Here is a 15,871-nt window from a genome sequence, read left to right on the forward strand (position 1 = left end):
GTGACCACAGTCTTTTGTTCCTTCAACAACCTATGTTCTTTGACCTTGAGGCCTTGGAGGGGATCTAAACTGGGTCTCTCCCCGGCAGAACTCCTCCGCGTTCTTGCAACCATTCTCAGCCTTTCTGGCTTTGAAAGGAGACAGTATCTTGTTTCTTACATCCAGGCTTATTGACTTGCTCTTCTCTGGGAGGCAGGAAGACCTACATTCCAAGCCCATTCCTCCTAGTACAGGGCTTCAGCATCTCCCTTCCCCAGCCTGGGCCTCAGATTCTCCGTCTTTCAAGTGACGGGTTGGGGTGAGCCTTGGTTGGTTGGCACATGAGCCTGATAATCAGGCACATGTTTCCCTATTGCTGAACCACGTAGGATTTTGTTGCTTATCACTGGGCAGCTTTGGTAACTTTTTATTGAAGTATCATGTTCCTCTTCGCTGAGCAAATTCCGTTCAGTTACTCATTTTGTTAGGTGCGCTGGGGGACAAAGATGAACCTCAAGGAGCTTAGCATGACATTGAGTCCTCCTCCCATCCCAGCCTAACTGTATCTTGGCATTATGCCCTGGACCTCCGAGTAGCCTCCCAGAAGCTGAGCCAGCCAGGACACCACCTCTGCTCTTTTTCTCACCTGTACATCCTTTCTCTTGGCATCTTTGTTAGACTCTCTTTCTCCATTCCAGGGCTTCGTTCCCCTATTTTAACCCTTCAACCATCTTCACATGGGAGTATCCTACAACCAGGGAATGCTAGGATGGGAAAGGGTCAGCTGATCCCAGTATCCCTACATTACAGACAGGGAAACTGAGGCACAGACAGGACGGTGACCGGTGACACCGCTGGGTCTAGAACTCAGAGATCCTGAATGCTCCTGAATCTTAGGCCAGGGTTGTTCTCACTCCACTTCCCTGGCTTTGAGATTCCAGCCTACTGTGCTTTCTCATTGTCCCAGAAGTTAGATCAGACTCTCTTTGAGATGTCGCTTTTGTCCTGGGAACCTCTTGTCCTCTGTATGTAGAAGAAATGAAGTTCTTCTTAAAGCCTGCCTCCTGAGGCCGAGGTGTGGGTGTGGTAAAGTCCAAGGAGGGCAGCCCAAGGTTTATGGGACTCGGATTTTTATTTCTTCGATGAATATGGCAGGTTTTCATTTCCATGTTTTCTGAAGAAAATCTTGGGAAGAATGCATCACAGGTAGGCAGCTGGCCCTGGGGACGATGGTCAGGCAGCAGAGTCCACCTGTAATCCCTGAGCCTCCTCCTGATGCCCACGTGGGCCTATTCTTCCCCTTCTCTACACCTGCCTCCCATTCCTGTCCTAGCTACCTCTCAGGGCCCCTTCCCAGGCTCAGATTGTCCCATGGCCCTCGCTTCTTGCTTCCTCTCCGTGGGTTCAGTGTTCCCCTAATGTATCCACAGCGCTCAGGGTCCCTGCTGCCATTCATGATTTAGTGTGGCTTTCAGTGTATTTTCATAAATGTCATCTCATTTGTTCCCTTCAAGACAGAGAGGACAGCTGATATGTTCCTTACTTAAGAAAAGAGTTAACTAAAGCTCAGTGAGTTCAGTAACCGTGCAGCTGGTGTAGGAGAGGCATGTGTCTAGTTCTCAGACTCTGGACCCTATGCTCTGCCCCCTGGTACTGTGTGAATTCCCACCTTGCTGTCTGTCTCGTGCCTCTTTTCTGCTATTGACCATGCCATTGTGTTGACCCTTATCCCTCCAAGGAACTTTGTTAAAGGATGTGTCATTTTAAGTTTCAGGGAGAGAGAGAGAGAGAGAGAGAGAGAGAGCGCCACTCCTATCCAGCACTTCAATAGACCAATGGACTAGATGTTGTTCTGATCAGCCTTTTGATTGTTCACTTCATACGCATTTTCCCCGTGTACATAGGCCATTATGTCCAAGAACCGAGCACATTTAAGGCAGTATGTTAAAATCCTAGAAGCAAACGTATGAGCAGGTAGAGAGAAGAGGACGGGGGGTTGGGGTAAGACCCAGCCTGCCGTATGTATACCCAGGACGTTTAGACGCTGACATGGATATTAAACCAGAGGCACCAAAGGTAATGGAGTGTTTATGGTGTCAAGCTCGTGCCTTATCCCATGACTCCTGATAGAACCCTACGCATCAGTACTATCGTTGTCGTTTGCTTTTTACATTTGACAACACTAAGACTGAGAGGTGAAGCTTGCTCGAGGTCACACACCTATGCTTCAGTGAAGGTCTGCTGACCCCCACCCCACCCCGGGTTTTACGGTTCTGTTTATTGGGGGGCTTGGCGAGTCTCACAGCTCTTCATCTCAACCCAAGGGCAGGCGGTGTCCTATGCAGAGCCTTCTAGAAAATGACTTCTCTTGATAACATTGTCTCAGGTGCTAATGACAGTGGAAGAGAAATGATTATTTCCCTGACACCATTTCTTTGATCTCTATAGAATCTGTTTCATACTAGTTTGGAACCATTAGAGAAAGCAAAATGTTAAGGACGAGAAGAAACTTGTAATATGTGATGTTAAAAATGCATATTTTATTCAGCTTTTCCCCTGAGATCGTTTAGGGGGAAAAAAAAAAACCCAAATCTGTTGACTCTGCTTCATGAAAGTTTTGTACTGAAAGCTTCCTTACAGTTTGAAATTTTTACATTTCACATCCCAGAGCTCACTGGGGAAGTGCTAAGCGCAGTGGGTAATGTTTCCTCTGTGCACGCCAGCAGTATTTTCTAAAGTTTATAAACTGGCCAGGAAGCATTTGCTATTGAAATTGGGCGCATAGTGATCTCCCCCTCCCCTCCCCAATCCATCGATTTGTTCCAAATTACTTGGATGTCGAATTTTAGAAGAAAGGAGCCACACTAAGTATTTTTATGAATCACTGTTGGCCTGTAGGCAAGTCTTGTCTTACAATGTTTCCAACTGAAGGTGTTTCCCAGTTCCTTAAGAAGAGAAGTATGGAGGAGAGAGTGCGTCTGGAGCAAGGGGATGGGGAATTGTTTCTCAGAACTGTGATCTGGATCATAATTCACTCTGTTCTTCCTATATTGCTGCTGGGGTCTGTCAGGGCCCTGAGCCGCTAACTCCCTGGGAGGGGAAATTCCGTGTATTACATTAGAACCTGTGGAGTTTCATATACATTTAGAAATAAGATGAAAACACAAAGGAGCTATTCTGTCATCTTTTTTCTGAACTCTTGACCCAATCAAGTAATCATGACTGGCGAGAACCTTCAAGAAGGGCCTAGTGAATGCTATGGCAGTGTTTCTCAGCCTGTGAGCCAAGGCCGGTGGCCAAGGTGAGCTCTGAGGCATGTAGAATATTTTGATTCCTTGGTCCCTACCCGAGGCCACTAAGCTAGATTCTCTATGGGTGGGACCTGGAAATCTGCCCTTATCATAAGCTTTCCAGGTAATTCTCTGTGGAGTAAGTACAAGAGCTGGCCCTCTAATGAATCTAGTATCCCTGTCTTTGTTTATATTTCACTTCCTCTTTGGACCCATCCCAGCTTCTCCTGGGAATTACTGCTCTCATCCCTCCACTTTCAAAGCCCTTTATTCCATAGTGTCTTTTTATAGTATTATTACTGTGGCATGTCAGTCTCCCTCCCTGGGGGGGGAGTGGGGGTGAGGACCTGTCCCCCCTCATCTTGTGTCCCCAGCACCTGGCACCGTGTCCGGTACATGGTGAAGCTCATTACGTGTTTGCTGAATGAAGGAATAAACCAGTGTCGTAGCTGAGCAGGTTCTTAGTTGACATCAGAGCCCTGGGTCTCCTGACCCTCCTCTGGCTCACAGAGATGAATTTAATTGCACACGTATTTGGCAATCTGTTTACTAGTTTGACTCTTTTTTTTTTTTTTTTTTACTTCTCTGGGTTATGTTTGCGTGACAAACCATCCACCAAAACACAGAAAGCATTTTAAAAAGAAGTTAAAAAATGTGCACACATCTATGGATTCAGTGCACATTAACATCACATGGCCTGTTCCTTAGAGTTCCAGGATTCTGGGTGCTCTGCATTTATCATCAAGGCCACATGTACCGAGGCTCAGGTCTTGACAGAAGAGGATTAAGAAGCATAATTCATAACACTTTATAGTCCATAGGTCCCCCAGTTTTTTATTCTTACCAATGGCCTTTTTTTCCTCCCTGGAAAGAGAGAGCGGAGGATAGGGGAACTGCCATGTCTTGGGCACCTTCGGGCAGGCGGTCCCTATGCTAAGGGCTAACGCTCTTGATCTCAGTTTGTCCACACCCTGATGGTGAGGTCTTCTTAGCCCTGTTTCTAGATAAGGAACTGAGGTCACAGAGCAGATGAGAGCAGAAGCAGGATCTGAACCAGGCTTTGCAGCAGAACTTCTGAAGTTCACGCATGTGGAGGTGATGATGTAGCTCCTGTCAAAGTCACTAGGGGACATTCTTTTGCTTTCCTCTCTGCCTGGTTCTCAGCAGGTTCACCCTCCACGCTTGCTCTCCAGGTTACATTTTGATATCACTTCTTAGAAACTTTCTCGTCCCCCTGGACCCATCCTCAAGAGCTTCCTGTTGACATCATCCACTCCAGTGTTAGCTTTTTTTCAGCAGAAGGACAATGTATCACTTTCATTTGATTTGTAGAATTGCTTTCTGAGATCCCAGAAGAGAAAAAAGGAAGAAGAAAACCCTCCATAGTTAAGGTTATACAATTGGATTCCCTTAGTGGGTCCACCCTCACACAGATTCTGCTGTATGGTCACAAAGGGCACCATGCTGAAAGGTCATGAAGGGTCATGATAGGCACCATGCTCCAGGGGCTGGGTCATTCCCCAGGGACATCACCACCTCTGAGGAGCTAAGGCTCCAAGGCTCTCCCAGAACTCAGTGTGATCACTTTGATCAGGGGAAGGGGTGCTTCACCTGGTCAAGGTCAAAAAAAGCCCCAGGAGACTATGTCCCCACCTGTAACTCTGGCCCCAGAACATTCCATTGTGCAAAGATTTAGCTGCATTGCCTGAAAAATTATCAGTTGAGAGGTCATCGCTCATGGAACACGGTCTCTGTTCTTCCTTGACTAGCCTTTTCCCTGTCTGTCATCTTTGTCCCTCCTGAGGCCCGTGCCCACCTGCCTTTCCCTCTCTCACTGTCTTTCTCTTTGTCTCATCTCTTCTTTCATCTCTCACTCCCGCCATGCAGACTACAGACTTTCTGTAGAACCAAACAATCTCTTTGGGTTGTCTTTAAAAAAAAAAAAAAAAAAAAAGATTAGCTAAAATGTTGTATTCTTTTTTCTTAAAAAAAAAAAATTAGATGAATAGAATATGTGGTTATTAAAACGCAAGACAGATTTTGTTGCCCTTAATTTTTTAAAAAAGAAAAATTATGGTCACTTCTATAGGAAAGAGAATTTCTAAAAACGAGTGCTGTTAGATATAGGAGGGAAAAGGGTCTTTTGTCCTAGTCATAACATAGGTTCTCTTAGCCCATACTTGAGTTTTGTACTAAAGGGTTTCTTTAAGAGTCCCCATGTTATTTTAGCTTTTGAAAAATTGCTTTATACGACCTTTGTTTATTTAACTCCATAAGAGGTGATTGTTGGAAGTTTGCCAGCTGACTCATGTCTCCGTAGCATAAGAGCAGGATTCATAGAATTTTAGAGTTATAATCAACTTTTACATTACAGGGACCCAACATAAATACATTAAAAAAATTTTTTTTAAACCATACACGCATACAGGGAACTATTTTAATTAAATGCTGAAGACTTTTCTGAATACTTGTTTTGAAAAAGTACTCTTTCTATCCTGTCCCCACACCATGCCTGTTGAGGGATAATTTGATTTCAGATTCCTCTTGTCAGACACCCACTCTTTTTTTTTAATTGCTCTGTGAGAACATAATTACCTGGAGTCTTACTAATTCACCATCTGATACCCTTTTTTAACATTCAAGTTCAATGAAAAAACAAATATTGCTCACATGTAAACTGTGATGATGATTTGGGATCAAATAGGCTTATTTTCCTTTAAAAAAGAAAAAAAGAAATTCTAGCTTAAAATTCTTGACATTTCAGGTCCTTATCATATGAGTCCCCCTACAAGGGTGATTCTAAACTTTTCTTGGTCACCAGCCCCTCTGGAAATATGGGAAAAGTGGGAGATCTTCTCCCCAGGAAAACGCACACACACAAAACCCCACCCCGATTTCAGGGGGCCTCCCAGCTCTCCTGGGCTAACACGTTAAGACCCTCCTGTGTTAGGAATTTTCTCCTCGGTGAAAACTGAGCACCGCTTCGGGGGATGGAGTATAGAGGCGAAGGGCTAGGCAGCACTCCTGCTCTTCCACTCAGTAAAAGAGATTATTTTTTAAAAAGTAGATACAGTGGTGTAAGTTCCACTTTATTTCGAAAAACTGCAGTTCGGGTGCTTAGTCCAAAAAGGAAAGCGACTGACACCAGCTCTGCAGTGGTGACGAGAGATCTACATCTGCAGGGGCTCCGCGCTCGTCACGTCCTGCCGAGTTGAAGGAACACCTGTCTCTTCAACGCTCGGCACATCTGACCTTCTCTGCCTCTGCTCTGAGAGGGTTTCAAAATTATACTGATGTCGTGAGCAGACATCATGGGTCCCCATTCCCGTCTCATTTTCAGAGCGCTTTAGTTGAAAGGCGACTGGAGCAAAAAGTCTCCGCTGTTGATTTATTATCCGAGGAAAGAGGTGATTCGCCCGACGCATCAGTGGAACGCATTCATAACCATGTCCCTGGGTTTTGTTTGCTTCATTTATTTCCCCAAATGTTACATGAAAAATATCTGGATATTCACTCACTGTGGTAGAAAGGAAAAACAAAAAAACCCAACAACCTTGCCTGTTGTCTGAGGGCAATGAAAGGGCTGTTTAGATTCAAAGATCTATTCTGAGTGGTTTCCCAACAAGGCAAGGCTTCATGCTTTGTTCTAGGATTCTGCTTACAAAATCATTTCGTGATCAAACGTTCATTTGTGAAGAAGCTTCTGTGGCAAGGAGGCAGAGCTTCTTACGAACTGGAAGACTTTACATTAGACCGTGGAGAGCTGTTTTTGGTCAGTTAAATCTCGGCAGATGTTGACGTCCGGCTGCGTTCCTTACTATCCCTCCTACCCTTTCCTTGTCCTTTTCTCTTTTACATGAAAATAGTTTGAGCCCCAGGTTTTTATGCCCTTGACCGGGGACATTCCCCCGTTTTCAAATCCTCACAGTGACAGGTACCATCCCTAATTCTGCTCCCATCTCCAGAAGACAGTTCTGTTTGGTTACCGGGAGAGAAAGTTTCCCGTGGTATTAGGTCCACTAGGCATTTAATCTGTGAGCTTAAGGCCACGTCTAGAAGATCTAACACTGACTGCTAGCGCTGGTCAGTCATTTCTGTGGTAAGTAACGCGAGCACCATCTTTCTCCTCCCGCCCTAGGCTTCAGGTGATAATCTAGATCTAGAGCCAGCTAACCAGTTGCTGGTAGAGTGAATTTGTTCCCTAACCCGTCCTGTGAATATCAATGCTAACAACAGTGTCTTGTGTTTTTCTTTTCCTCTTTCCTTTTTTTTTCTTTTAAATGAATGTGCTTTTTCCTATGTGAATAATTATATGTCTAGAAACAGCCATGGAGTGATTTTGCTGTTCTGAATGGGGGAAAGATTAATAGTGACATTTGGAAGGCAAGTATATTGTCAGATTCTAGATCATTTAATATTTTGTCCTTTCTGCATGGCTGTGGCTGTATCTTTTTCTTCTTCATGAATATCATCCATTCTGCAGGGATGCCGTGATGGGGCTTGCTAGGGATGCCCAGCTCACACACATGTTGCCTTTTTTTTTTTTTTTTTTTTTTGTGATGTGTCCTGTTGTGAATGACTTCAAGCTGACTGCCCCAGGTCCCCTGTTTCTTGTAAGAACCCGGGGCTTGCGCTGAGCCAGCATCCAGCAGCCCTTGCATGCCCTTTTTCTGCCTAAGCTCACATACACTCTGCCTCATGCCCGGAGGACTTTTCTCCCCTTTGATATTTGAGGCCAAGTCAGAGGCCCTCCCCCCTTTCTCCATTAACAGGGATCTGTTTTCCCCTAGGATTTGCATGCAGCCACAGTTAACCCGGACCCCAGTTTAAAAGAGTTTGAAGGAGCAACACTCCGCTATGCATCTTTGAAACTCAGGTAGGACATGGGAAGGACCTGCCATAATGTGTGGCTTCGTGCAGCTAGAGTTTACAATAGAATTCTAAGTCCAGTTTTCCATTTTTCTTTCTAGAAATGCCCCACGTGCTGATGATGACGATTCTTGCGGTATCAATAGTGACCCAGAAGCCAAGGTTTGTAAGAAACGTGCTTTCAGCCGCCAGGTTATGTTCTTGCATCGAAGTAATGGCTTTGGAAATGGCTCAGTTTTTATAAACTGTCAACCCAGAGCCACTGACTAAGGAATTATTCCTCCATCCTCTCTCTTTGCTAACTTCCCCAACACTTGAAATAAATCCCTAGGCCACGTTAGGTTTGGGAGGATTTCCATAACCATCAACACTGTGCCCATATCTCACTACCTCAGTTCTTTGCACAATGTAATAAGTTACAATTATTGTCCGAGTGAGTGGGCTTCAGAAGCCTTGCAGAGCAACGGGAGGGGCCATCGACAGGTGGTACGAGGCTCCTCACGCCCACCTCTTCCAGAACAGCCTCATACCTGCACCATCTCTCTCAAACACAGGCCTTATTTATGATGGGTCCCATGCCTGGGCTTTCATGCGGTGTGGTCGCCATCTTGAAATTCTTAATACTCTTATCTTTGGATTTGTGTTTTTGTAAGCGACGTCCAATGGGGCGATGCCCCAGGGAGCTGGAGCCTTGGTTTAGGAACAGTCCTGCTATCTCCCTACCTCCCTGAGAGGTTCTTGACTGCTTGTTCCCCTCCTCCTCGGCACCTCAGGCCCTGCCACACATCCTCATCCCTGCCTCCAACCAGCAGTCACTGCTGCCAGTAGGGGCCTCACTGGGAGCATGGGGTGAGTTGGCTTGGGACACACGTGCTCCCATGGCATCTTGAGAGAGGGCAAAGTGGTGGCCTACCCAGCCCCGGCTGACAGCACAGTGGTGTGTTGGTGGGGGGCAGTTCAGCCCACTCCCAATCTGGGTTCCTGGTCTGTTCTGGCACAGATGTTGGGGTATACTTGAGGGTCACCCATCTGCTGCACCTCAGAGTAGGGGAGATGGGTCCACAGGAAAGGGGTATTCCTGACTCAGTTTCCCCATTCCTGGCCAGGGCGTGGGTGCGTTAGTCCAGCAGCTCAGGGGATGGAGAACCCAGAAGGTGTTGGTCCCTGGCAGCGGGCAGGGCCCCTGGGCATTTGTGAGGGTCTGCGCTTACCCTGCAGGTCTGCACTTACCCTGTAGGTGTCCCGTGCCCGAGAGAGCATGACTTTAAATACCAAGGAAAACACACCATAATGAGTGAAGACTGCAGAAGAAAGGCAACAATTTTCTTTCAGCCCTTTTTATGGCAATTTTTCCCCTGCCTTTTGAACAGGGGCTCTGCATTTTCATTCTGCATATTACCTTTCCATTTGCAAATTATGTAGCTGGTCCTCGATATTTTTTCTCACTCCCGAAGCTGATCATCGGTGTCTGTGAATAAAACAGCCAATAAGCTCCCTTAGTAGTAGTTAAATGGGGAAACACCATGCAGTTTCAAAACCTTGACTCCTCGGCTAAAAACTGCCATGCTGTTATCAGGGCTGTGGGAATCGGGGCTCGCAGTTGAACGCCCCCCGCCCCGCCGCCGCTTATCTGCCCGGCTACGTGCTCAGCACAGCCTCACACGGTGAAGGCCATCCCCAAGCCAGCGCATTCTGAATAGGTCCGTGGGCTGCTAACGTGCTGGCCTTTAAAGATAAGTTTTATGGCAGGGAGCGGGTACAGTAGAACAGGAAGGCGGGCTGGGACTCATTTGCTCTGCGCCCAGGTGTCTTAACAAGGGTTATCGGCGGAGGCTGGAGGCGGAGGGGGAAAGGGCTGCGGGGTGATGGCCGCGTGAAGCTGATGAGACTGGGCGGGGAGGGGTGAGGCGAGAGGGGAGGTGGAATTGGTTACCAGGAGCAGGAGGCCTGGTTGAAATATGACCCAAGTTGTGCTTTCTCTCTTTACCTCTCAGTGGTCCTGTTCGCTGAATTCTTTACCTGCCCCTTGCTAGTGCCCGCGTGTCTGTTGAACACCTATTATGCATTTGTCCCTGTTAATAAGGAGGTTCCGTGTTGCCATAAGTTACCGAAGCTGGACTGAGTTCTAAACAAAAAAATACATGTATCGTATTATTTATTTTATATCCTACTTTGTTTTGTAGAAGGTCTTGGAAAACTTATGAGAACAAATGCGTTTTTTTGAAAGGCACAGAAAATGTAAAGAAATAATCAGTGCATCTGTCTGTACTGGGATAATAGACAAGAGTCAGAAAAGATCAGGCCAGCGCGACGCCTGGGTGGCTCAGTCTGTTAAGCGTCTGCCTTCGGCTCAGGTCATGATCCCAGGGTCCTGGGATGGAGCCCCGCATCAGGCTCCCTGCCTCTCCCTCTGCCTGCCACTCCCCCTGCTTGTGCTGTCCCTCTCCCTTCTCTGACAAATAAATAAAATTTTTTTTTAAATGTAAAAAAAAAAGAAAAGATCGGACTAGGGAGAAGAAAAAAATAAGGCTTTTCAGATCATAGGACTCTGTACAGTTATGGAAATTGACCTGCAGGTTCATTTTTGTGCCTCTTGGTGATTATTTACATCGAGGATTCTTAGGGTGAATAGGACAAATCCCTAGGACAGCTCAGAATCCTGAAAAGATGTTGGCAACCCACCCCGCCCGCCCTGGATTCTGAAGGTCCCCATGCTGTCATTATCATTGTTGAAGACCCCGCAGCACGGTGAGAGGGCAGAGGGTTTTAGAACCCTATGTCATATGAATCACAATGTGCATGAGGCAGAAGCCTCCCAGTCCTGATGGTGTGTAACCGTTTTTCTAGTGATCCAGCAGCCCTAAATGAAATTATTCTTTACCAATTTTGGAAAAGCCAGTGAGCTTGGAACTGACTTCAGTGAAGTCACTTTGGAGGAGTCCCCCCACAACACACACGCACCCTCTGTCCTTTACCACCTGCCCTCTTCATGCCTGTTTGATGTCACCTAGAGCACCTAAGAAGGGAGGAGTGGCAAGACCTGGATTTTTCTAGATGTTCAAGTTCTTTTGTAGAAGTAAGTTATTTCTTTAGATGACCCCGCACATTCCTTCAATCTGCCAAAAACTAGAAAACTGAGTGCCTCCCAGATAAGCAGAAAGTATCCTTTCTTTAGGAAAATAATTAATTTCATGTGCCATGGAATTATAAATATAGCCCCTAAGGGCTGATTACTAAAACGTTATTATAGAACATGTCTTTCTTCCTAAGTGAAACTTAACATGCTAAAAAAATTAAAATCATTTTCAGGCTATCAGGATGTGGGTGTTGCAAACCCTCTCCAGCCACTGTGAGTCTGGGCACCTTGACAATCAGTTGTTCGGTGAAACCTCTAAATAGCGATGCCAACATAAAATGACCACACCACCCCCACCACACCCACAGACACACCCACACGCACGTGCACACACACGCACTCACGCACGCATGCGCCTCCCTAACCCCCTCCCCAAAGAGCAAAGTTTTTTTATTTTTTACTTTTTAAAGATTTTATTTATTTGACAGAGCACAAGCAGGGGGAGAGGCAGAGGGAGAGGGAGAAGCAGACTCCCCGCTGAGCTGGGAGCCCGACATGAGGCTCTATCCCAGGACCTGGAGATCATGACCTGAAACAAAGGCAGACGCGTAACCATCTGAGCCACCCAGGCGCCCCAAGAGCAAAGTATTTTTAAAACTCTGAAAATGTTTTTCAAGCCTACCTACTTTTTTGTACAATAATTATTTTTGTAGTTGATAGTGATGGGTGTGTTTGTGTATAATTCTGCGGTCTTCATTTTTTTTTATTTTAAAATGATTCTAGATTTACAGAAGAGTCACAGAGATTGAGTTCCCATATACCTACTTCACCTAGCTTTCCCTAATAACATCATAATCAGAGTACAGTAATCAAAATTAATAAATGACTCTTATACCATATTATTAACTATAGACCTTATTCAGTTTTTCATTTTTTTCCCCACTAATATCCTTTTTTTTTGTTCCGGGACCCAATCTAGGATACTATATGTCATGGTGCCTGGGTGTCTCAGTCAATTGAGCGTTCCGACTCTTGATTTTGGCTCAGGTCATGATCTCAGGGTCGTGGGATCGAGCCCCATGTCTGGCTCCACGCTCAGCATGGAGTCTCCCTCTTCCTCTGCTCCTCCCCCCATATACACTTGTGCTCTCTCTCTCTCTCAAGTAAATAAATAAATAAACAAATTAATTAATTAAATATTTAAAAAACTTATTTCATATGTTCCTTTCCACAGTTCTCAGATTTGTCATTCTTAACTCCATTGATATTTACTACTGCATTTAATGAATAGCACTGTGATCCATCTAGGCACCCAGTGGCCATGGGAGCAACAACTTCATAAAACTAGGTGACTTTTTTCCTCCTTGTAGGTTGCTAGGACAGGTATTATTGGGTCAGAGGCTGTCGGTGTATGGCTCGGTCACCTGTGGCAAAACTGCTTTACAGAAAGGATCCAGCAGCACGTAATTCCACCAGTAATGTCCTAGAATACACCTCTTTGTTCACCGCCCGCTTTACTCTAGGTTTTGTCATTTTAATAGATGCAGCCTAGTTGTTCTTGCACCTGAGCTACTGTGTTCTCTAGAATGTCTCCTTAAATTATCGAGACAGGACGTTGCTTCATGAAACTCTCTTGTTTCTGTCCATTCTTGGCTGTTTTTTCCTCGATGCATATTTTTCTATGAAAGTTTTAGATAAAAATTTTATTTAGGAATAATTTTGAATATACAGAACAGTTGCAGAGATAGTACTGAGAGTTCCCAAATCCCCTTTACCTAGCGTCCCCTAATGTCCCGTCTTACATAACCATAGTACATTTGTCAAAACTGAGAAATTAACAGGAGCACGAAACAATTAACTAAACACTTTATTCTGATGTTACCAGTTTCTCTTCTAATGTCCGTTTTCTGTTCCAGGTCTAATTCAGGGTACCACATTGTTTTGTTTCTATGCATTTTAAATTTCAAATTTTATTCAGTATTGTAATCTCAAATACTTTTTCTCTAATCATTTTTTTCTTTGTCTCTTTTGTGTTACTTTTCCATGTGAAAAAAAATTTTTTTAAAGATTTATTTATTTGAGAGAGAGCAAGCAAGCACGAGCGGGGGGGAGGGGCAGAGGGAGAAGCAGACTCCCCACTGAGCAGGGAGCCCCATGTGGGACTCCATCCCAGGACTCCAGGACCAGGACCTGAGCCGAAGGCAGCCACTTTACCAACTGAACCACCCAGGCGCCCTTTAACATTCCTGTATACACGAACCTTTAGTAGATGTTTGCCTCTTGTGCTTCATTTGTCAAGAAGGCAACCCCTGGCCCTGTTTGGGCCATCAGGTAGCTTGCATTTCTAAATTCCCATTAATTTGCTGTCTGACCTTTGCTCATCCTACTTATAATACCTTAAAATCCAAACTTAGCCCCATAAAGCTGTCCTTTCCTAATGGCATGTAGCACATTGCTGGCCAAACTCTTGATGATAATGATCAACACTAAAATAAAATATTATAGTTAAATTGTAGAAAACTTAATGCTTTGAAAAATGTGTGCTAGTTTCTTAGAGTTCTTTCTCATCCTTTGTGTCACGCTGCCTGGACTTCTGTAAAGGAGGGGTGCTGCCACCTTGTGGACAATATTGAAAATTACATCTTTAAAGAAATCCACAAAGGGCACCTTTCATTTGGAATCATTGAATTGCTTATAGCTGAAAGTGACCCTGGAGATGATCCAAAGGGCCTCCTTTACAGGTGAAAAAAAGTCAGTCCCAGAAAAGATGAGTAAATAACTTTCCTTGGGTCACACAATTAGCTAGTGGTGGAAATGGCACTCAAAGGTGGGGTCTCCTGGGCCTTGGACCCCCCTCCCCCGTGTGAGTGTATAACAAATAATTTCCAGGATATTTATGAAGAGAGGTCTTTAGAACTGCCTGTAGAACCTTCTCCTCTGAAATCCATAATAAAGGACCTGGGTAAGGGGATGATTTTGTTTCAAGCACTTAATTCTCCACCTTTCAGCTTCCACCTCTGTGAAATGAATGTGTGATCATCTCAGAAGTCACTCTGGTTCCTGAGAAACGTTAAGATGCCAGATGAAATGTGGCAGTCCTGACCTATGGCATCTGGAGACGGAATAGTGCAGTCTGATGGATCTTCAAAGATGGAGAAGGGAAGAAAGCATAACTGGCTCTGTCATGCTCTCCAGGGCTGGAGACAGACTGCTGGCCCCCCTTTTCCAAACACACGCTCAGCCTGTGTTCAGCATGCAGGCACTCACAGGCTAAGTTTTCCTACAAACATGAGGCATCGTGTTTATTTTCCTGAATTATAGAGAAGAAATTGATGCTTCGAGCAGGTCGCATAATTTATCACACAGCTAGTGACTGGTGGAGGAGGACTTGAACTCAGATGCTTTTGACCTGAAAGCCCAAGAAAGCATCAGGCCCACCCACTCCCGATCATTGGTTCCCTAAGCTGTGAAGGTAAAGCTGAGACTGCCCGGGTGTTTTGGGTAGAGGTAGCAGAGATGCCAGAGGTGAGTATGGATGAGGGAACTGCAAGGTCATCGCTTGAGGACAGACCACCCCCCCCCCTTTCTTTTCACCGTCATCCAGACTCGTATGGTCCAGACCTTTGCAGTGCTTTCAGACTTCCCTGCCCATGTTGGCAAATTCAGATTCGGGTGTTGTGGGGCGAGACAAGGGACTGTATTTCTGTTAGGCTCCCAGATGCTGCTGCTGGTCTACACACAACACTTCGAGTAGTAACACTGAAAAGTTTGAAACCTGCCCAATAAGGCATCCTTTCCGTGGACCTTCTGCGGGGACATAGCCTTTCTGCACAGCACTGGCCTGCTCTGTTATGGCGCATTTGCAACCAGTTCTCAGCTGTTGGGGGATTTTTTAACCAGGCGCTGGATTTTTGTGGAAGCTCTGCTTGTCTACTTCCTCTTTCGGTATATCCTGCCCCAGAAAGGGGGAGAAGGGGGGATGGAGGTGATGCATATCAGTCCGATAGTGGGTTTGGTGGAGGAACTTTCTGAAGCGCATGATGAATGAACATGAAATTCTAATATGCCTCTGTGAGCTTTATTTATCTGTGCCCTCCCTTGGTTCCTATTAGCATAGATTTTCATGAAGTAATCATATTAGTGGCTACGGACTTGATTAGCACGAACAGATGAACAGGAAGGGGTAAGGAGTATCTACTCATTCAGATTTATTTCTGGTCTGGGTAACAAATTCATTATCATTACTTAGCATTAGTATGGGATTCTATGTCTGTGTATAGTTCTTATAATTGACATTTATTTCATGTGGCGCAAGTTTTTCTTTCAGAAATCCTGATCTGTATGAAAAGGGTGGATTTGATTTCTGTTGTTGATGCCTTAATTGCATCAATCACCTTTACTGAGTGCCCAGTGCTAAAGGAGAAGCTGTATGATAAATGGTTAAGAGCATTCTGGGATTTTGGACCCAGACTGAGTGGGTTTAAAGCAAGACTCTGCTGTTGACTAGCTGGGTGACCTTGGGCAAGTTGCTTGCCTCTCTGTACCTCCGTTTCCTCTTTTGTAAAGTGGGGATGATGATAATACCCACCTCACACGAAGTGGGGTAAACATTGGGTTGACGTATTATAAACATAAGATATATGTCACGTGCCTGGAA

At 45.2% G+C, this 15,871-nt stretch overlaps 1 protein-coding gene across 16 annotated transcripts in view; it reads left to right on the forward strand.

Moving 5' to 3' along the window:
- APBB2 (amyloid beta precursor protein binding family B member 2) overlaps positions 1–15,871 on the forward strand; it is a 363,075-nt gene that overhangs the window by 247,673 nt on the left and 99,531 nt on the right. For all 16 annotated transcript variants that reach the window (XM_035005075.1, XM_035005076.1, XM_035005081.1 and 13 more), the window contains 3 exons: positions 7,590–7,652; positions 8,060–8,145; positions 8,240–8,300. In XM_035005075.1, coding sequence (XP_034860966.1) covers positions 7,590–7,652; positions 8,060–8,145; positions 8,240–8,300 — 210 coding nt within the window. The remainder of the gene's footprint in view (positions 1–7,589; positions 7,653–8,059; positions 8,146–8,239; positions 8,301–15,871) is intronic.

This window comes from Mirounga leonina, unplaced genomic scaffold (genome assembly GCF_011800145.1).
Source record: "Mirounga leonina isolate KUSES-001 unplaced genomic scaffold, KU_Mleo_1.0 Mir_129, whole genome shotgun sequence".
Classification (NCBI taxonomy): Eukaryota; Metazoa; Chordata; class Mammalia; order Carnivora; family Phocidae; genus Mirounga; species Mirounga leonina.